We start from the raw sequence: 22,729 nt of genomic DNA, 5'->3' as shown, positions 1-22,729 counted from the left end.
GGTTCACATCAGCTTCTGACTCCTTTCTTTGTGCCTAGAAGCAGACTGCCAAAATGCCTTTTTTTTTTCTTTTACAAAATGGGTGAAAATGACTTTATTTTCCAGATTGGGAGATTGAGGCAGAAGGAAGCATTAAATAAGTCATCCAAGATACAAAATAAATACACGCTGGTGCCCAGAAGGGAATTTCTGGTTCCCTGTGTGCTGCTCTTCTCAGGATTTCCTCCTGTTTTCCTTGAATACTGAGCCTGATCAAAGTTAAACAAGAGTGCTTTCCCTTTGTGATCTGAAGCCAGCTCCCCTGAGAGGAACCTACTGCAGGAGGAAGCCTGTGGGAGTAGATGTTGTCCTGTGTTCCCCATCTCTTCTCAAATTGGCCTCTGCCCGGGGGAGCGTGCTGTCCAGTCACTTAGACCAGTGAATAGTGACTGATTGTGGTCAAAATCATAAATATATTTACTCATTAATAATACTTAATGAGTAAATAATTTAATTTTGAACAGCTGACTTCAGGGAAGCCTGGCATGCTGCAGTCCATGGGTTGCAAAGAGTCAGACACGACTTAGCGACTGAACAGTAACTTCATCTCTTTTGGGATTGTTATTTTTAAGAAAATGACCTTTTGTCATTTTATCCAGTTAGTTTGGATAGCGGTGGTGAATTACTAGCATACACTTCTCCAGTTACAAAAGAGAGTATAATATTAGTATGTAGATTGGCCCCTGATGAAGGAAAAGGGGACAATTCCCCAGCAAAAAATGCAGTGTCGGCCCAGATACCAGAACCTTGCATTGCTGGACAGGTTCTGGCCCTGAGTTCTTGGAACCGGGGCTTGGCAGAGTCAGCGATGGGGAGCGTGTCCTCCCGTCTGGTCGCCTTGAGGAAATGAAGCTTCATCTCTGGAAGCAGCGCACAGGCCGCCAGGGCCTCCCCGTGTCGCTCTGACATCCTTCTACCTCCAGGACAGGCAGGGTAGCCTTGGAGCGGGTCAGCCTTCGCAGCCTGGCCTCTTCATGCCGTGATGCACGGTCCTCCCAGATCCTCGCCCTCCTCCTGTGTTCAGAGGGAAGTGACAAATCAATTTAGGCGGAGGGGGAGCCGTCCGGTCCAAGTGCAAAACCACTGTACGCGCCCTGCAGCCCCTGCCCTCAGTGCAAAGAACACCCGGGCCAAGGGGCCGCTTGGTGGAGCTTCTTCTCCCGACACACGTCTTGGCCGTGTCCCTGTTCCCGGACAGCCGGGCAGCCTGCCATGCTGCACACCAGCTGTGCCCACGAGGACGGAGTGTGCCCTAGGAGTGGTGGTCTGATGCAGTTAGAGGCAGCCCCGGCGAGTTGCCCCTGCCCAGATCTGCACACACATCTACCCTTCACCCCCACGCCTTCCAGCCTGAGGCACCCTGGGCACAGAGGGAATATTGTGGCTGCGGGCGAGGATCCACGTGTCTGAAGATCCTCAGGCCTGCTTCCCTCCTGAGCTTCCCCTTTAGCCACCAGGATGACAGGAAGCGGACACTTCCTTGAGTTAAGGGGACTCCGTTGAGCTGCTGTTTCTGGCAGAGATGATGGAGTCACTGCACTCCGTGTGCTTTTCTTCTCTTATGCCCTCTTTGGGATGCTGTAAGTGGAAGAGCCCGGGTGGCCTGTTGAGGCAGGAAGCAGTGTCCCTGCCTGGAAAGCTGAGCATAGGAAAGAAAGAAGCCCTGCCCGTCAGCCTGGGGAGTGGCCTCTGGCCCTCTCTGCTGCATGCAAAGTGTCCTCCTGGGGGCATCAAGGCCCCCAAGCCTTGGTCTCCGTGATAGGAAGACTGCTGAAGGTTAAATCATGAAGGCGAGGGTGGGATTGTGCCTCCCCTCTTAAGGAAGTGAGGGTGAAAATTGTTAGTCCTTCAGTCATGTCTGACTCTTTACAACCCCTTGGACTTTAGCCAGCCAGGCTCCTCTGTCCATGGAATTCTCTTGGCAAGAATACTGGAGTGGGTTGCCATTCTCTTCTCCAGGGGATCTTCCTGATCCAGGGATCAAACTCAGGTCTCTTGCATTGCAGGTAAAACTCACCTCATCGCACTGATTCAGAAGCTCTTTGGCCTCATGCAGTTTAGTGCAATAGTGACAGCTTTTTCTGGGAAGAAGGGGTCCTTTTGGTGTGATCTGTTAATCGGATTTTGTTTGTTGAAGCATCTGCGCTTGCCTCTTCCCAGGAAGGAGTGAGTCACAAGTCCATCAGGCTGGAGGGACACGGCAGGCCCTTTGTTAGACTGAACCTAAGCTTCTGCCTGCCCAAGGCTGTTGTCAGAACTTGTCAGAGGGACCCTCTTCCCCTCTGGGTCCCTGGTGACTCAGATCCCTGTCCGTCCACCTTAGGGAGAGCAACTTGGAGAAAGAAAACAGACTGCCAGGCTTCCTGCTGCTGGAACTCAGGAAATTCTGCACTGTTTGCTGACCCTTCTGTGTGGGGCGCGTGCAGGGTGGCACAGGGGAAAGGTGTCAGGGGAAGTAATGTGTTTAATGTGTATGTTATTCCCACTTGCAAAGCTCTGGGCTGACTATAAGGATCCTTAAACATATGGACAGTAGAGCACTAACAGGGAACCTTAGGGTTAAATGTCCCCTGAGAGGGTTGCTGTTAAAATCAATATGCAAATACAGTTGTATTTAGATAGGTATAGCTCCCTCTGAAGAAAAGCAGATATATGAAAATGGGATTTAAGAAAAAAAAATAGATACATTGGGAGAAATTATTCCCATTACAAAAGGATTATTTGCTTTACCAAAGGAGTCACTGCAGGGTTCCTTCTAAATAGCTCCCTTAAGGCATTTAAAACAGGATCTGATTTACACAGTTTTTCAAGAATGCTTTTGTGTAAAGGCACACCTGTTATGGGCACAGAAATAGTTTTGCAGGGTTGGTGGTTTTGTGTGTTGGTTTTTTTTTTTGCGTCCTATCTTACTATCTTTGTAGAGAAATTTCTTTCAGCATAGAAAATGGGGTTACATAGATCTTTTTAAACAGCTACGTACATTTGTACTTCTGAATCTTAATACGATTCCAGTCTTTTTTTATGCTGATTTTTCAGTCTCCAGGTTGAGGAATGGGTGTGTGTTCTCAGAGCTGAGATATTCAGGAGCTTAGTGGGGAGGATGATCTAGCATTTTTCTCTAGCATTATAAGTATTTAACCAATCAAAGCAAATTGCCTTCTTCCAAGGAAGAAGAAGGGCCCGTAAAAGTTAAAATTGGGTTTAAATTTACATAGGCTTCTTGATAGAATTAAAGAAAAAAAAAGGTTAAGAATTAAAAGAACACACACTGCAATATCACATTCTTTTATAAAACATTTTTTCTATTTGCCCTATTAGGATGGTTGTTCCATATATGAGAGACAGCTCAGAAAAGGAAAGAGATTTCTGCAAGGTCACCCAGTGCCTTTGGCTGAGCAGAGAAGTTTTAACCTACCACTCTGACTTTTGTTCTGAGCGTTGAAGGTCTCACCTTCCCCCGCAAATCCTACTCCATAGGATGGTCTGCTCATGCCTAGGGTAAGGTCGGCCACCTCCTGCCTACCCCAGGGTCGAGGCTGGGTAGAAACACCTCTGCTGCTGAAATCAGCGTTCTCCTCAGAAACTTCTCTTCAGCTTCGACCCCCTGGAGGATAGAGGTGGCTTTTCCTTCTGTTCTGGCCCCAGGGGGACCCCTGACAGGCTGCTGTCCTGTGGACACTTGCAAGTCAGTTTAACTTGTTTCATTTCAAAAGTATGGACTCTGAAGCCAGACTGCCTAAGTGCAAATCCAGCCCCACCGTTTTCTGCCTTTGTGGCCTTGGACTTCACTTTTGTGTGTGCCTCAGTTTCCCCGTCTATAAAATCACAGCGATCTTTTGTCATGAAGATGAAAGGAGATGAACAGTGCTTACACATGAGTGTATGGGAATATCTCAATAATGTTAGCTTTCATTCAGTTCAGTTCAGTTCAGTCGCTCAGTCGTGTCCGACTCTTAGCGACCCCATGAGCCACAGCACGCCAGGCCTCCCTGTCCATCACCAACTCCCGGAGTTCACTCAAACTCATGTCCATCGAGTCGGTGATGCCATCCAGCCACCTCATTCTCTGTCGTCCCCGTCTCCTCCTATCCCCAATCGAGTCTTTTCCAGTGAGTCAACTCGTCGCATGAGGTGGCCAAAGTATTGGAGTTTCAGCTTTAGCATAAGTCCTTCCAATGAACACCCAGGATTGATCTCCTCTAGAATGGACTGGTTGGATCTCCTTGCAGTCCAAGGGACTCTCAAGAGTCTTCTCCAGCACCACAGTTCAAAAGCATCAATTCTTCGGCGATCAGCTTTCTTCACAGTCCAACTCTCACATCCATACATGACCACGGGAAAAACCATAGCCTTGACTAGACGGACCTTGTTAGATCACACTAATAATACCTCTTCTTGCATTTAACTCTTTAAACATTTTTTAAAAATACTTATTCATTTATTTGGCTCTCCAGGTCTTAGCTAGGGCCCACGGAATCTTTGATTTTTGTGGCAAGACGTGGAATCTTTAGCTGCAGCATGCGGGCTCTAGTTCCCTGACCGGGGACTGAACCCAGGCCCCAAGCATTGAGAGTGCAGAGTCTTAGCCACTGGACCTCCAGGGAAGTCCCTCTTTAAACATTTTTCATTGTAAGGCTGAAATTTTAGGTTTTCGTGGGGACTCTATTTTGGGGGAAGGTAGGACATGGGAGTGACCTACCTCTCTTTTCCCATTTCAGCCTTATCCTAAAGTATGATTCTAGAAAGAATGACTTTCTTCTCTGAGGTATATTCTTAAACACACGCACACATGCCGGCTTGCTTCCCTAAAAACCCTCAGGCCCTGCAATCTGGCTAGAAAAGAAAGAAAACCATTCCAAGATATTTAATTGTACAGGGAGCTTACAGGATTGATCGAGAGCTTAGCTTTTTACAATAGTCCAGTGAATAAGAAATGCTCCTGACAAACGATCAATGATAGGATAATCACTCTTTATCCCCCTCCTCATTCTTACCTCCTTTCTTCCAGGAGAACAGGGTTCAGAAGTCAAAAATCTTTATAGACGCCGCTTTTAAATTAAGCAGAAAATAGACATTGACATATTTGTTAATCTCCCCTAAATCATTACCGGGACTGGCTGCTTTGCTGTACAAGGAGAGGGGCCCCTGTGTGCTGCACAAGGGTGTGTAACCAGCTGAAGAGCAGCCTTTTTATTTGAAGAAAATAAAATTGAGAAAACCTTTTATTCCCCCTCTTTAAGTACACTCATCTTTCTCACGGGCGTTTAAAAATGCATACCTTCTCTACTAATGTCTTTGCCTTGCTTTGCTGCTTTTGGGGAGGTAGGTCTTGAACTATAATCAGAGGCATCGTCAAAGGAATCAGACCTTGCAGGCTTTGAGGGGATGCTCTGGGATCCTCCTCCTCTCCAGAGGGCCAGGCTGTCAGAGGTGGTTTATTTCATTATTCTTTCAGAGCTCTAGAATAGCTTGAATGGGTGGAGGAGAATTTTGTTAGTCTGGGAACTAGCCTTGTCCCTCCTGCTGGTAAAGGGGCCAGTTATCCCTCCAAGGCCTTGTTCCCAGAATGCCCTGTTCCTAAGCCCAGAGGCCCTCCCACCCTGCACCCAGTGCTGAGCTGTGCTCTTAACTCCGCCTAACACTGGACCGGACTCTCCAGCCAGTTGCCCTCCGGTGGTCACTGCTTAGCCACTTTCAGTACTATTTAATGTACAGGCTTCCAAGGCAGCCAGAGCCAAGTGTATATCTGACTTCTCAATCTAAGAGCTGGGTGCTGTTGGGCAAGTCACTGTCACATTTCAGAGCCTATACTCAGACCCTGTCTGTGAGGTTGGGTTAGTATAAGGATTAGAGATGGTGTACCTGAAGCAACTTGGAAGGTGTTCAGTAACGCTGCCGGCAGCCACAGTGTTAGCTGCTGCCCAGACCCGAGTCTGAGCTGTGGTGACTTATGAGCCGTGTGTGCCTGAAATCATGGAGTGCAGCGCCTGGCACATGGGAAATGCTCAATAAATGGTGTGTGTCACACACGGGGCACACATCGGTATGGATGTTGTTGACCTAGAGGGGGCATGCTGTGAGGCTCTGGACGCCCCGCTCAGTCACGTGCATGGCCCCGCCATCCCTGGGCCCCCACAGGGCTGTGACCGTCCCTGCTGGTCTCGCAGTGCCTCAGGGGTATTGTGAGTTCAGTTCCAGTTGCTGTTTAGTCACTAAGTCGTGGCCTACTCTTTTCAGAGCCATGGACTGTAGCCCACCGGGCTCCTCTGTCTGTGGGATTTCGCAGGCAAGAGTACTGGAGTGGGTTGCCATTTCCTTCTCCAGGGGATCTTCCCGACCCAGGGATCTAACCCTGTTGCCTGCATTGGCAGGCAGATTCTTCACCGCTGAGCCACAGTTCCAGACCACCACAATAAAGTGAATATCGCAATAAAGTGAGTTCCCTGACTTCTTTGGTTTCCCAATTCATAGAAGAGTTGTGCTTCTACTATACTGTTGTCTGTTAAGTGTGCAATAGCATTATACTATCTTAAAAAACTAGGTACATACCCTAACTTAAAAACACTTCAGTGCTGAAAAGCGTTCACCACTTCTCTGAGCACCTTCAGCAAATCATAATCCTTCTGCTGGTGGAGGGTCTTGCCTCAGTGTTGATGGCCACTGACTGATCAGAGTGATGGCTGCTGGAGGCTGGGGCAGCTGTGGCAGTTTCTTAAAATATGACAAAAGTCAGGTCTGCTGCATCGATTCACACTTCCTTTCACCAGCGATTTCCCTGTAGCGTGCACTCCTGCTTGAGAGCATTATTTGATTTCATCATAACAAATACAGTTGCAGGTATACCTCGCTTTATTGCATTTTCAAACTTTTTCTTTATTATTATTATATTCCTCATGGTGATCTGTGATCAGTGACCTTTGATATTATGTTTTGATGTTTTTGTACTCGTTTCGGCATTGTTTAGCAATAAAGTATTCTCTAGGTACGTATGCCTGTAACGGGGGTGATGTCCTAGCCACTCACAGCGTGGGGTTTATGGCCGCGTTGTCTTGGTCTGGTGGTGGAATGAGACTGAGGTGGCGCCTCAGCTTCATCAGGCAGGAACCTGCCGTCCTCTGACTTAGCCTTCTCTAAAGTTTTAAGGGACACCACTACCAAAACACGTGTACACATAAGCCAGGAACCCACACAACATAATATGCAAGAGCTGCAGGAGCCCAGCTGCTGCACGCGGGGCCTGGCTTGGCCCCGTTCTAGCTCTGTGACCTCGGTAAGTTACATAAATAAGCAGTGCCTCAGTTTCCTCACCTGTGAAATGAGGATAAAGGAATGCCAGCCTCATAAGGTCGTTGTAAGGATTAAACAGGTTAACAGATGAAAAGCATTTGGAACAGTTCCCTGTGTATATTAGGTTTGGTTAACATTAGACGCACTAGGGGGTCAAGATAAACTTTTTTTTGTTTAGTGGCACTTACTTTGCTAATGTTTTCCGCTTGATGAAATTTTGCAGCAAAGCTACAGGATGGCACAGTGAGCTTCCAGTGCCCTTTCCTCAGGGTCACCTACTGCTGCCACCTGTCTGACTCGCTTCACCGTTTTCACACACACGAGCTCCCTTGCTCACTCTCCCCACACATGCACACGTTTTCTTTGAACCGTCTGAGATCATTTGTAGACATCACGCTCCTTTGTCCATACATATTCACCGTGTGTTTCTAAGAACACAGACTTTTAAGGAAAATACATTTATTAAAATCAGAAGCTAGAACATTGATACAGTACTACTGTCTAATCCATGATTCCTATTAAAATTTTACCAGCTGTCCTAATAATGTCCTTTACAGCCTTCTAGCTTTTTTGTTTGTTTGTTCCAGATCTGAGATCTAATCTCAGCACGTGTTGCAATTTGTCCTCCAGGATTTTGTCTCCTTTAATCTGGGATAGTTCTTTGGCCTTTCTTTGTCTTTCATGATCTTGACATTGTTTACAAAGTCCAGGTCACTCTGTACCATGTTCCACAATTTGGGTCTGTCTTACATTTCCCCGAGGGTAGAGTCAGAGCATGCATTCTTGGCAGGAATGTTGCAAAGGTGATGTCATGTCCTTCTCAGGACGCTTTGTCAGGAGGCGCGTGACGTCAGCTTGTCCTGCCTTCGGTGCTGGTCAGCATTGATTCCTTGTTTAAGGTTTTGTTCACTGGGTTAATCCTCTGTAAAGTTGCCATCTTCCCCTTTGTAATTAATAAGTAATTTGTAAGGAGATACTTTGAGACTAGGTAAATATTCCTGTTCTCGTCAAATGCTCACACACTACTAGTTTTAGTATCTATTGATAATTCTTGGCAGAATCGATGACTGTGATGGCTGTAAAATGGTGATTTTCTAATTCTGCTGTTCCTTCTCTATTAGTTGTTGGTCTGGGGAGAGGATGGGCTTTATTTCCCCTTCTCTTCCATTTAATTACACGTGTCAGGGTGACTTACAGGTTCTTATTTAATTCCATAAATATTCTGCCCGATGCTCAAATTGTCCCAGATTTAGCCTGCTGGAACGCCTTCACACTGGCTCTTGTGTCTTTTTTTTTAAGAAGTTCTTTGTTTTGGCCACACGGTGTGTGGCATCTTAGTTCCTTGACCAAGGATCAAACTTGCACCCCCTGCAGTGGAGGCACAGACTCTTCACCACGGACTGCCAGGGAGGCCCCTCCTGCGTCCTTGTTACATGCCCGGTCAGTTGTGACAGTACGTTCCAGGTTCATCTTAATATTTCTCCTGCCCCAGCCAGCCCTGGAATCAACCATTTCTCCAAGGAGTCTCTTGGTTCCTTTTACTGGAGAAGAAAAGATCTTTGCTTCCCTGTCAAGGGTATTATACCTGTGACCATCTCATCTCAGAAGAAGCTGGTCAGCTCTCCTCCCAGGAATTCTCCAGACTGGTCAAACTGGAATGAATGGGCTGCCATCTCGTCTCACAGTGGGGGGCCCACTGTTGTCAGGCCGTGTTCCTGCTTTGGAAAGAAGACTGCCGAAGGGTCAGGGGCCCAGTGTGATCGGTCAGTGTCAGAGCCCAAGGAAGGATCGCCCTCCCCACTGCTCATCACAGCTTCAAAGTAGCAGTGGGTTTAAAGAAAAAAAAAAAAAAAGAGTGGACTTGGGTATCCAAAAACCTCATAAAACTGAAACTAGGTACTAGAGTTCTACCCCTGTTCTATTAACACATGTTTATGGATGATACTTACAGCTCGCTCAGCAGCCCAAGGCTGTTTACAGCTTGTGGTTCATAGTGGCATAAACAGCGAGGCCCGTTCCAGACAGACGTGCCTGAGAGAGACCTTTCTCTTCTGCATGCCATCACCTGTGGTCATGCAGTTGTTTGTCAGCTTTGGTGACCAAGCACTTCAGGTTGTCGCCAACACCAGGGGCTGTCATCTATTGCTCCTTCAGCTAGACTTACGCGTCCTTGCTAGGCAGACAGCTAAATTTTCAGTATTGATTGCAAGTCTCATTCTGAGAGTCATTAGGGAAAAAAGTACAACAGAGCATCTCCTCTCCTGGGGTACAGTTGAGTGGGGGCAGGAGGCTGCTTGTTATAAGGAATTCCACGGTCTCATCTTTTGAGTGAGGGTGCCATGTGCTTGTAAATTTGGTGATCCAGATGGGGTTTGTGGACTTTTATTTATTTATTTGGCTGTGCCGGGTGGGTCTTAGTTGCGTCATGCGGGATCTACTTCCCTGACCAGGGATCAAACCAGGGCCCCCTGCACTGGGAGCACGGGGTCTCAGCCACTGGACCACCAGGGAAGTCCCCTGCCTTTCTCTTTTCTCCTCCTCTTTTTTTAGCCCAAGAACTAGAGTGTCTTTGTCACAGTGGTCAGGGGTTGGCTCTGGCCATAAGAGCCCAGGCAGGAGATGAGGCGGCAGACTAATCCACCGAGCCAGCAGGAGACATGTGCTTCAGGCTCTTACTGGGGTGGATTCTAACTAATTTCAGGTTAAGAGTATCCACATGTGAGTTTAGAGCTGTGAAGCCAGGCAGCTCCCAGCTTTGAGGAGACAGCAGGTCCTCATCGGGGTGGGCAGGTGACCGGACGTGGGGCGGGAAGTGCTGCTGGTCCGTGTGCGGAGGGAAAGGGTGTCCCCATCCACGCTCGTGGCGGGGCGGCCGTTCTGGGGCTGCCCACGGGGCGCGGGACAGTGTCCTTCGTGGGGACCAGGGACCTACTTTTAGTGAGATGGGGAGAGGCCTCCAGGAGGTGGTTGGCACCTGCTTGGGGAGTGGGCCCCCCAGAGGCTGCTTTTATGACTGTCTACCCCACCGGGAAGGGCCCCACAGCAGGTCTGGCGTCCCCGGGGTCCAGTTATCAGCAGAGGCGGCGAAGACAGCAGAGAGCTGGGCCCCCGAGCCCCCCAGGACCATGACCGCTCCCGAGGAGGGGCTCCAGGCCCCCCACCCCTGACAGTCTGTCTCCTTGCAGGCACCCCCGAGCTCAGTGCGGCCGAGCGGAAGGAGCTGGAGAGCAAGCTGAAGGAGCGGGAGGAGTTCCTTCTTCCCATCTACCACCAGGTGGCCGTGCAGTTTGCGGACTTGCACGACACCCCAGGCCGCATGCAGGAGAAGGGAGTCATTAATGTGAGTACGGCGGTCCTGCTGACTTGTCAGAGATGCGCCACCAGCCCGCGTGCACCCAGCGTGTGTGCACACCAGCTCCCTCGCAGGGAGCTGTCGGCTTGTGCTTGGAGGAGACCATGTTCTCTTCTGGAGAGGAGACCTCTTCCCTTTGCTATGCCCGTTATCATCCTAAAACAATTCATGATTTAGGTTCCTAGGGACTCCTCAGGAGGTGGGCTCCATTTTACTGGCGGGAAACTGAGTCCCACGCAGTCCCCTGGGGACAGTGCCCCAGGGGTCCTCAGGCTGCGGGTTCCTCCAGGGTCAAGTCCAGCAGCAGCCAGTCCTCATTTAAAGTGAAGTGTTACTCGCTCAGTCGTATCCGACTCTTGACGACCCCATGGACAGTAGCCCACCAGGCTCCTCTGGCCCTGGGAGTCTCCAGGCAAGAATACTGGAGTGGGTTGCCATGCCCTCCTCCAGAAGATCTTCCAAACCCAGGGATGGAGTCCAGGTCTCCTGCATTGCAAGCAGATTCTTTACCATCTGGGCCCGCAGGGAAACCCAAAACCTGCATGCAAGTTGAGCTATCTGCTCAAAACCAGTGCCACCCTCTGGCTATCTCGGAATTCGAGACACCACCTCCTCCAGAACATCTCGGTCACGTGTGGGCCTGCCTTCAGCCAGGCGCATCCCTGCACGGTGCTGCAGTCAGGGGTGCGTGGGGCTGTGGCTCTGAACTAGGGAGACTTCTGCAGGGGCTGGGAGTTCATGGCCGGCTCTCAGGTCTCCGAGGCACTTGCTGGAGAATAGGGTTTGTGCCCATGGAGTCCTCCGGCCTGGGCACCGAGCTCGGGTGACTGAACTTTCTGTTGTCCTGGGGTAGGACATCCTGGATTGGAAGACTTCACGCACCTTCTTCTACTGGCGGCTGAGGCGTCTGTTGCTGGAGGACCTGGTCAAGAAGAAAATCCACAACGCCAACCCTGAGCTGACTGATGGCCAGATCCAGGCCATGTTAAGGCGCTGGTTTGTGGAGGTGGAGGGAACAGTGAAGGTAGGTGGGCGCCCCCAGAGGAACCTTCACACTGCTCCTCACCCCCCACCCCCAGCACTGCCCAGCTTGGTGTCTGAGAGTCTCTGGGCCTCGGGAGGGCAAGGTGGGTACGGGCCTCAGCCTTGTGTCCTCCCCGCAGTAACACGTCCTGACAGCTTGTGAGGGGGCGGTCAGGCGTTCCTTGCAGCTCGTTCAGTCATTCAGCAAACCTTCCTGAATGCTTCCAATCAATATATACCGGCCAGGGAGAGAGGCAGACATTGCTCCCGTCCTCGCTGAGCCCATCACCAAGGAAGGGTGACCGAGGCATCAAGAGGTCACGTACAAGAGTGGCCGACATCAGCCATGGCAAACGCGGGGCTTCCCAAAGCGCAGAGTCTGACCCCCTCTGTGGGAAGGGAGGGCAGAGTCTGGGAAGATTTCTAGAAGTGACGTCTCAGCAGAGACCTGAGAACAGAGTAGGAAGGAAGCAGAGGGAAAGCCGGACTGGGGGAAGGGAGGAACGTTTCAGGCAGAGGGAACAGCACACCCCAAGCCTGATGGGAGTGTCGTGCGTGGGGCCCCAGCAGGCACCTCAGGATCGCCCGGAGCCAGGGTAGCACGGGCCGGAGGAGTGTGCAGAGGGGCTGGGTTCTGTCCTGGGCTCTGTGGGAGCCGCTGAGTGTCTCATGGGCAGCAGGACCTGTGTGAGGTGTGCCAGCCCCTTGGAGGCAGTGCTGAGGGGCAGGACCGGACAGGAGGGGACCCTGATGAGGGCACAAAGGCTCCCGCTGAAGGTCTTCCGATCTCAGGTCCACCCTGCAGGGAACCGTGGATCTGGCAGCTCCTGGGGGTGACCACATGGGGTGGGCCAGGCGCAGCGCCCACTGAGGCCGCGTCCCCAGCGATCATACCCAGGCTGAGTTCAGGACCTGCGTCCCCAGTGATCCTGCCCCAGGACTGCGGATCCTGCCTCTCGAACCCTGGGCTGCACAAGACCGTCCATGGGAGGATGGGCAGGAAAAGTCGGAACTTTCATTTCTATTTATTCTTACTAAGAAAAAGCAGTCAACTTTTATTCATAGTGAGTACCTGGATTGAATCATAAACGTTATATACACATTCTATCAGCGTATGAGTAGTAACGTGCTAGAAGTGCGCTTCTCTCTTCCTGGTAGCCGTGTGACGGAAGACAGTTGGTGACTGCCGGCTTAGAGCATTGCTGAGGGGCTGATTGGAGTGCAGCTTGGAGGGCCGGATGGCAGGCATGCCGGCCTCCTCCCAGGAAGTGTCGCCTGAGGTCTCCGCTGACTGTTCCCCGAAAGTCAGTGGGTTGGGGTGATTCTACAATTCCCCCCTGTGTTAAGCCCCCCTGTTTCTTTACGACTGAAAAGCTGCCTTGGATAAATATTTCAGATGTGCAGCCGGGGAGCACAGCCTTCTGCGACTTGTGGTTCAGGTTCAGGTCAGTTCATGGCATCGTAATTGAGTGAGACGATTTTGTCAGTGGCCACTGCCAGCTTCGTGTGGAAGTTGGCATTGAAAGTCACGCAAGTGTAAAATAAGAGGTTGTTCTGCAGTTCGGAGCAGCTGGCCAGGTAAATGGAGTGTGCGCCGGCCTGGCGGGCACAAGGGTGCAGGAAGCCAGCGACAGAGCCCTCGGGGGCACCCCCGGCCCCGGGGACAGCCTGGCTGGGAAGCAGGTCACGCCTCCGTTGTCGATGTCGGGTGCCGTGTGCACACGCTCCTGGCTGAAGGTCAAGTGCAGAAGACACCCCGGCTCAGGAGGGGGACCAGAGGCTCTGGGACCCAAGGTACCACTCCCCCATCTACAGAAATCAGCGTCCCCCGGAGCCCTCAGGGCAGGGGGACAGAGAGAGGAAGGGCGGGCGATCTCTCCGTGCGGCTTTGAAAACTCCTTCCGGATTCTGCGGGCTCAGCAGAACTCGGGTTAGCGGGAGGCAGGTGATAAAATCTGCAGCGCCCTTGAGAGCAGAGAGTGTCGCCCTGTTGAAAGGCCGTGTGGCTGCCTCGGAGGGGCCAAGCCTGCTCAGTGCTTGGGAATGAGGGAGCACCTCAAAACCCGCACCTTCCCTCGGTTCTCCAAACGGGGGTGTCTGTTGCACGCTGTGGTCACTCCAGGTCTCGAACCTGGCTCGGCCCCTCTGATCCTTACTGTGATGACTGGTAAGGAAGGACACTTAGCGTAGGAGTCTGTTGGCCATGATGTGTGTTCCTTTTCTCATAGAAATTTGTTTTAAATCTTAGTCCTGAAAAAAGAGATTCTGGGACAGCAAGTCTGAAGACACTGTGATGTCTTCTAACTGAGGAGCAGAATTCTTTTGTCTCCCTTAGAGGAATCTGTTGCCATGCGTTATGGGACTCTGTTTGAATCCACAGGGGCAGTCCCACCGTAGGAAATAGTACGGTTTACGGTTTGTAGTTTGACTGCAGGCAGGAGAGAAGCATCACCACAGTTCCCTGAAAAGAGAACAAGAGCTTTGATTCAATCTGGCTGTCAGAGCAAGGCACACGTGTGTCCCATGGGCACGTTTCCTCTGCTGACTCTCAGATCCATAGTGGAAGGTGTGTGGTTTTTCAGACAGGCCGACTTCCCACCCCACCCCCACCCCATCCAAGCTCCAGTAGAAGAAATTGAGAAGGATGTGTTTTCTGGAATCTTAACACTTTTTGGATCCCCGCTTTGCCATTTGCTGGCTCAGACGTACTTAACCCTCCCTCTCCTCACGTGTCAAATAGGGATGTTGTTTGTTTCACAAGGGTCGGGGCATCGTGAACGACGTTGTAAGGACCGAGCGCCCCCTCAGCGTGGCATGTTAGAAGGCGGGCTCAGCAACAGCGCAGCTAAAAGGGTGGAGCCGCGCGCCCAGTGCGCTCGCAGTCAGCTCTCTGGCTTCTTGTTGGGTCGCTCGGTCGTGTCCGACGCTTTGTGACCCCGTGGACTGCAGCCCGCCAGGCTCCTCTGTCCGTGGCATTTCCCAGGCGGGAACACTGGAGTGGTTGCCAGTTCTTTCTCCAGGGGATTGTCCTGACTCAGGGGACAAACCCGAGTCCCCTGCATTGGCAGGCGGATTCTTCACCGCTGAGCCACCAGGGAAACCCTTGACTTGGCCCTAATCTGTCCAAGATCCAGGATGCCACGGTGCTCCCTTACCACCCAGGAAGCGACAAATCCATTCTTCTGGATTCCCAAATGAGACCAATGACCAGCGGAGGCCCTCGTGGTCGGTAAGGGAAGAAGCACCAGCGATGGGGCCATCTGATTCCCAGTGCCCCCAAGCATCCCGTGAGCACATCTCGGGCACCAAGCTTCTGATTTAGGGCCAGGAAGGGAGGAGGCGAGGTGGAACCTGGGCAGCAGGGCTGCCCAGAAATGAGGTCCAGCAGGCCACCCCAGCCCACGGGGCTATTGCTAGTATGCTCCAAAGCCTCAGAAAAAAAAAAAAAATCGCTTTGCAGAGGTGTCTCCAGGCCGCTCACAAGGTGAGTTATCTGCGGGGCCTGGGCTTTGGGCCCACATCCATCAGCCTGTGGCCCACTCACCCCCAGGCCCTGCTGCACCACCATGTAAGGAGGCCTTAACAGCAATCCGATACATTAGGAATGAAACTTTCCCAACAGGTCATTTAGATTTTGTAAGATAGACTAATTACTACACACAATTAGTGAGCGGAGTTATGCCAGAGATACTGACCCACGGATGCACAGCCGGATAAAGTGCCTGCTGAACACGTACTGTAAGGCCATGCTGCTGTGACCTTTAATCATCGATACTTTGCTGGTATTAAAACTTTCCGATTGGGATGAGTGCAGGCAGGTAACATACGGGCTCAGGCCTGTCATGAGATGAGCAGACCAGCATGTCACAGGGGCTTGAAATCCACAGTGGGAGTAATCAAGGAGGGAATGATGACAGCAGACTGTTGGCCCGTGCTGGATGGAGTGACGAGCCTCGTGGCTCTGTTCCGGGAGGGCAAACAAGAAACTTCAGGCTCCCCGGCCCTGGGTGGGGGAAGCTTGCTCACAATAGCAGAGCAAACCCTCCCAGGTCTGTTATTAATACCCATGGGGCTGCAGTGCCTACGTTTGTTGATTCTTGCTAAAAACGCTGTTGACCGGGATCACGACCCTGTGGCTGCTGTGCGCTCAGCGCTGTAGTTGACACTTGACCAGGGTTGGACCTGGGGGTCATTGTCCACTCACATTTTGAGTGAACAGCAAACCGTTCACATAAGGGGGCCTGCATTTTCCAAACCGTGGGACGTGTTGCTTTAATTCTCTCTGGGAACTTTTCTAGTGTTTGAACACCTAGCGTACTCTGTGGCTGCAGGAGGGGACAGGAGAGCCGTGTTCTCTGGAGGGCAGCAGGCCTGCCAGTGCAGCGTCTGAGCATCGTTAGAAGCAGGCATCTCGTTAGCTAATACATTACACCAATCAAGGAGAGTTATCTTAAGCCACAATTAATCTGCTCCCTGGCATATGTTGATAGGAAAGCATCATGCTGTTTCTTAATTAAAAGCAAACGGATTAAAAATGATTAATAAGAGTATTAAATATTCTCCTAAACTAAAGGCTTTGGAATTCTTGGGTAAATCTAGGTTTCCCCACCCCCCCATTCTGAAACCCAAGAAGCATGCATTGTTTTCTATTTTCCTCCCCCTAAATCCTCATAAGTAAAGGGCATGTGCAGAAGTCCAAATCCCCACGGTGGAGATGGCATGCCGGCACGCCATCCGCGAGTGCGGTGGACAGGGGCTGGCACACGACGCTAAGACCACCGTGCCTCAGGGACCATCGCCACCCCCACCCTTGTTGATAGAGTGGTGTGGTGCCTCCTTTTTCTCGGAACAAAGTACTCACCTGCCATTCAGCCTCGGGGTGCCAGCATCCTGCCCGCGCATGGAGCTGGGGGACGACCTCCCCTCAGCCTCACCCTGTCCTGGCCGCCCCACCCTGACCAGGAGAACTGACCTTTTCACCAGGGATGACAAACAGGGATGGGCAAATTTGGAGCCAGCAAAGGAAATGGACAAAAGAACTAGAAAAGGCGTCTCGCTGGTCCTTAATCCTGGGGCTCCTTAATCGTTCCACTGTGAAGGACTCCTTAAGACGCATTAGAAACGTGGAAGTCAGTTACAAGGTATATAATAAACACCCAGCCTCCGTGGACTCACTGGCCAAGAGAGAGATGGGGACAGGAGGGTCTGAGAAGAGACCCTTATTTTTAAAGGCCCAGCTTGGAACCTTTAGGAAGCAGCGCAGCTCCTGGCTTCCCACGTGCCACCTCTAGCGGGGTGTAGTGAGGATGCGCCCTCCACGCTTGGCAGGCCCCCCGCATCCCAGCTGCAGTGCGGGCCCCTTCGAGGGTATCCAGGCTTCCTGGGCCACCTCCTGAGCTCCCTAATGCACCCACCTATTAAATTACAGCACCAAACTCATTGTCATTCTGACTTTGACTCGGTTAGTGATAACAGAGGAGGGTAGCGCACCTTTAAATGACGAGCTTTGAGTTTAATTACCCAAACAAAATGACATAAATATGAATGAGCCCTAATGGCAGTACTTGGTTTTCCGGAAACCATTAACAAAACGATTCCTAAATGATTTGTAAAGAAAATGAGAGGAGACGAGAGCCAGGAGAAGGCTATTAGGTTTCTAACACACTCCTGAATTATTATGGAGTCAACTACCTGGGAAATGCTCAGCTAAATGATCTTGAAAGGAGGAGGTGAGAGGTGGTGTGTTGAGACTTTTGGGGCAATGGACGTCCTGACCATTTGGGAAACTCGCACAGTGAACCAGGGTTTAGGTTTCTGACCTGGTGGCAGGACGCCCCTCGCCTCTGGCCGCTTCAGGCTCCGAGGCCAGAGGCCTCCACAGCCAGCTGGGACCAGAGTCCTGTGCTTAGGAATTGTGTCTCAGCTCCTCAAAAAGCACCAGTTGCTTTCTTTTTTCAGCATTTGTTTGTTTATTTGGCTGCCCTGGGTCTTAGCTGCAGCACTTGGGATCCTGACTTTGGCATTCTAACTCTGAGTTGTGCCATATGGGATCTAGTTCCCCAACCAGGGATTGAACCTGGGCCCCCTGCATCGGGAGCGCAGAGTCTTCGCCATCGGGAAGTCCCACACGTGTTTCATGCCCATTCAGCTCTTGACTGAACAGTTAGTCAGGGACAAAACAGCGGCACCAGCGTCCGTGTGAGCACAGATGCCTCTGGGCGGTGCCCAGGAGGGCTCTCCAGGCATGCGTGTCACATCAGAAAGCTGGCCAGGGAGGGCGAGGACGGCTGCTGTCCTGAGGCCTGTTTCCACCGCCTCCTACAGAGCCAGCAGTCACGGAGGAGCGGGGCATGACTCTTACTGAGGACACTTGTGCAGTGGCCCTTCCAGCTGTGGAGCAGTCAGGGTGTCCGGCCAGGACGGGCCCCGGCATCTGAGTGGGCGTTGTCTGTTTGCAGGCCTATGTCTGGGACAACAACAAGGACCTGGTGGAGTGGCTGGAGAAACAGCTGACAGAGGAAGACGGCGTCCGCTCGGTGATCGAGGAGAACATCAAGTACATCAGCAGAGACTACGTCCTCAAGCAGATCCGCAGGTGAGGCCCCAGGGAGGGGGCTCTGCAGCAGAGGAGGGCGGGGGAACGAGCGACGTCTGCACAAACGGCGGGGTGACGATGCCGCGCGCTCTTTGCGGCCCCTTCTGTTTGAGACACTGGTCAGATCAGAGCAGAGTCCAGGAGCACAGTGCTCGCTCAGCGGCTGGTCCCCAGGGGCACTTAGCGACGATGGCTGAGCTCACCGTGCCCAACTGTGAGCTCCAGATGCAGATCCTTAAACTGGGTGAACGGCTCTGGGAGGAAAGCCCTTTGCATCCTGGTTCCCCAGGAAACCACCTCCTCCCCCAGCCAAGAGGGAGCTGTGTTCTAGAGGCTCCTGTCTCCTCCACGGGCTGGGTGGCAGAGACTGCAGGGGACGTTTTCCTGAACTTTTCATTTCGACTACATTTCACTTACAGAAAAACTGCAAAGCTAAAACCCAGTACAGGGAACAAGTCTGAACCCAGACGTGCATGCTGTTTACATTTTGCCTCATTTGCTGTATCGTTAGTTTCTTTTTAAATTTGTTTTATTTCATATTGGAGTCCAGCCAGTTAACAACGTTGTGATAGTTTCAGGGGAACAGCAAAGGGACTCAGCCGTACATACACGTGTCTATGTCCCCCAGACCCCTTCCCATCCACGCTGGCACATACCGCGGAGCAGAGTTTCCTGCGCTATGAGGAGGCCCCTGCTGGTTACCCATTTTAAATAGAGCATGTGTATGTGTCCATCCCAGACTCCCTAACTGCCCTTCTCCCCATTCTTCATCTGCTGTATCATTTGTGTGTGTTTTATGTATAAAAAGAGTCAGCACACTCATATGTGTATTTCTTTCCTTTTTGGAACCATTTAAAGGTACGTTACATCTATCATGGCCCGTCATGGCCCTTTACCCCCAATACTTCAGTATGCCTTTGCTAATAGGGCTATTCCCTGACATAACCGTGGTAACATGATGAATTTTTATAAATTGAACACCACGCCTTTTTATTTAAACCACCCTTTGTAGACCACTGCTCATTCTGAGTTTGCCTGACATCTCCTTGTGATTAGATTCAGGCTGTGCATTCGCAGCCCAGATGTCACGTCTGTGATGGTGGGGCCCATGGGGCGCCGCATCTGAGGGCGCGTGACGTCACCTGCCGGTCCCCATTAGCTTCCATCACCTGGTCGAGCTGCTGCTCGACTCCCCCACTGTCCAACTCCTGATCTTTCTCCTCAAACCTACTAACCAGTCTGTGGAGAGACACTTACAGGCCATGCAGATTCCTGCTTATCAGAACTTCTGCTTGCATTTAGCACCCGGGGGTGAGTCATGCTCGATCCAGTCTTTACAGCGAGGCTGCAAAATGAGGACGTTCCAGCTCCTGCACGTGCTCCACAGCCACCTGTGACCACCCCGATTCTCCCGCCAGCAGAAGTCCTCTCCCTGCCTCCATTTATTCTGTATTCATTATTGGTGTAGACCAGTGCGTGTCTTCCATCTTTTCAATGACTGTAACTCGTTTCTGACGCCCACGTGTCCCGGGTTTAGCCAGTGGGAGCAGCCCCACGCAGCGCCCACTGTCTTCCTGACATGCCCCAGTCTTGGTTTTGGTTTAAGTTACTTCCGCACTTTCGGACATAGCGGAGCGTTTGCAGTTCGTCTGGTGCCAACCGTGCTGTGGGGGGCATGTTTCAAGTAGACAAGGTGAGGTAGGGGCTGCCGGATCCACGGCGGACCCTGGGATAGGTTCTCGGGTGGTTCGAAAGCCCTGCTGATCCCGGCACGGCTGTCTCTCTTGATCTCACCATCCCCAATTTCCCCTTCCAGCTTGGTCCAGGCCAACCCAGAGGTCGCCATGGATTCCATTGTCCACATGACACAGCACATCTCGTCCACCCAGCGAGCAGAAGTCGTCCGGATCCTCTCGACGATGGACTCGCCGTCAACGTAGGAAGAGCTTCCCGCCCACCCCCACCCTGCCTCCGGAGCCGAGGGCCAGAGGGGCCCGTCCCACCCGAACCCACCGCAGTGAGCTGCCATGGGACCCAGCGCCAGGTCAAGCGGCTCTTTGCTTCCCCTCGATGTGTTCTGTTCCGTATAACACGTCGGGCCACGGGCCACACCCCCCCGTTCAGTATTTATTAACCCTGGCTGTGGCTGCAGCCCCCTCTCCGCACCCCGAACCTAAAGACAATGACGGTACAGCACGTACCACGAGGTCTTCCCACAACCGAGCGGGGCTGTCCTGGCCGCCCCTGGCCCGCGCTCGGAGGCAGGGTGGTCGGCAGGCAGCAGCCCACGCTCGCCCCTGGCCCCGGGAGCCTGCAGCCACTGGCAGCAGAGGAGGGCTGGGACCAGGAGTGGGAGGGGATCCTCACACTGCTGTCCCTCCACCTTGCCGGGCCCCCGGTCTCCTCGCACCGAGGCCCTGCTTAGGAGGGAAAGTCAGAGCATGAGGTCTGCAGGTCCATGGAACTCAAAGACGGGGGCAAAACCATGATCCGAGAAGCAGAGAAGCCAAGTCACTGTTGCTGGTTTCGGGGCCCCCGCCCAGGTCCCCTTCTCTGAGAACGACCTCGGGGAGGCTGACCTGCCGCGGCCCCAGGGGCCACCGCGTGGCCAGCTGAGGTGCTCGGGGCCCCACTGGCGGTGCCGTGGTCCAAGCTGGCGGAGGAGGAGCCGGGGAGCTGCCCTCCTGTCCCTGACGGAAACCAGGCGTCGAGCCACGGCGAGGGCAGGCCGGCCAGCCTCTCTGTAGGACGCGGAAGGCTGGCAGCGTCCAGCCGGGCGCTGACAGCCACGGGGTGAGGAGTCCCTGTGGGGCTGGCCTCTGTTCCCGGGTCCACCCTTCTAGCAGTGGACGCTCCTCCTCGAACACACAGGCCCCACGTGCAGCCGTGGAAAGGTGCCCCGCTGACATCAGGGCCCTAGGCTCCAGAAACTGGTCTTCCCCGCCATGGGGGCTTCCAGGGAACACAGGACCCACGGGACCTTAAGGTTGTCTACGACCCCTTCATGGTGCTGCTGACCACTGGGTTCACGGGCCCCTCCCCGGCCAGCGGCAGGGGCCTGCTCACAGGCGACGGAGAGCTTCTTCTCAACCACCAGTTTATTCAAGGAAAGAGCTTCCCGATTCCCCCACTGCTGTTCCTTGCAAGAGTGGCAGGTGAGCAGGGCTGGGCTAGCATCCGGTTCCTACAGCGTAGCAAATTGCATTTGTCGCTGGTGACCGAGGAGGAACTCAGTAAGACGTCTGAGAAGCGGGGGTATGAACGCTTTCGTACCCGCTCCAGTTTTGAGCCTTAACCCTCCAGTTCACGCACAATTTGTGAGCCCCTTTCCTCGTCCCCGGGACCCGCCTGTGCAGAAGGGCCCTGTAGGGCTGGACGTGTGGCTGTCTGGCCCCGGAGCCTCAGCCCAGCGGCCCTGCTGCGGGGTTCAGCGCTGTCCTGGCCAGGAAGAACAGGAGAAGGTGGGGATGACATTCAGTCCAAGAAGAATGTCCACTGTAGCTGGTATCTGCTTACCCAGCAAGAATTGGATCCATCTTTGACCAGATTATTCCTCTACACTTTTCTACAATAAATAAAATTCCACACGCCTACAGGTGGTGTGAGGTCCTGTGCTTGCTCTGGCGTTTCTTCAGGGGCTGGGTGGGCGACGCGCGTTTACTCTCCACCACCACACTGACATGCTCAGTGAACGCTTCGTCTCGAGAGTTCAGTGATGCTCACTCCCCATCCCCAGAGCCCCCACTGAGGTCTTTACCTGGACAGGGCTCTTGTCTAAGGACAAGTCAACACAGCCCTTTTCACACACGAGGCTGCCACTGCACACCCAAGGCTGCCAAGGCAGGAGCGTGACCCACCAAGGCCCGCCTGAGCTGAGCTCGCTGCGTCGTCTGTCCCCCGGTCACAAAGCAGCCTTCGCCAGTCTCACTGAGGAGTCCGAGGAGGCACAGCCTGATGAGCACGGCGCTTCAGTCAAATGCATTCTTTTCCCTTCCTGTTGAAATAAACCTCCCCGCTGATAGACCAGTCACGGTGTGTCACGTCGGCCCAGCACCTTGCTCGGGTTCCAGGGAGCTTTGTGGGGCGAGCCCCCCCCGACGGAGCGTGACCCAGGCTGAGCACAGGGACTCCGTTCCCAGCCTGGGCGGGTTTCCGGTCCACCTTCCCTTGACAGGCTGGGTGGTTTCACGGGTCTTGAAGTGAACACAAAGATCTGAACCTCTGAGTCAACACGGTTTGTGGTGTTTTCTGGGTCAAGTGACTAGCAAACAATTGTCAGAGATCACTTCAGGCCCTTTCAGGGAACAGTTTTAGCGTCTCCGAATGATTTGGCGACGTTATGCCTTTTGAACATGAACTTGGGGCACAAAGAGGCAGTAGGGGCAGGGAGCTCACGCTTGTGTGCCTTCAGCCCTCTGCCTCAGTTTCTCTGA

At 52.7% G+C, this 22,729-nt stretch overlaps 1 protein-coding gene across 7 annotated transcripts in view; it reads left to right on the top strand.

Moving 5' to 3' along the window:
- ACACA (acetyl-CoA carboxylase alpha) overlaps nucleotides 1-21,910 on the top strand; it is a 240,643-nt gene extending 218,733 nt beyond the window's left edge. For all 7 annotated transcript variants that reach the window (XM_055400493.2, XM_055400510.2, XM_055400527.2 and 4 more), the window contains 4 exons: nucleotides 10,512-10,666; nucleotides 11,532-11,702; nucleotides 18,160-18,296; nucleotides 20,113-21,910. In XM_055400493.2, the coding sequence (XP_055256468.1) occupies nucleotides 10,512-10,666; nucleotides 11,532-11,702; nucleotides 18,160-18,296; nucleotides 20,113-20,236 (587 nt within the window). In that variant the 3' untranslated portion in view covers nucleotides 20,237-21,910. The remainder of the gene's footprint in view (nucleotides 1-10,511; nucleotides 10,667-11,531; nucleotides 11,703-18,159; nucleotides 18,297-20,112) is intronic.
- Nucleotides 21,911-22,729: the final 819 nt, after the last annotated feature.

This window comes from Moschus berezovskii, chromosome 20 (genome assembly GCF_049115385.1).
Source record: "Moschus berezovskii isolate FMDL1 chromosome 20, NW_MosBer_1.0, whole genome shotgun sequence".
NCBI classification, from domain to species: Eukaryota; Metazoa; Chordata; class Mammalia; order Artiodactyla; family Moschidae; genus Moschus; species Moschus berezovskii.
The sequence above is the reverse complement of the archived record's forward strand: the minus strand, read 5'-3'. Positions and strand labels throughout refer to the sequence as shown.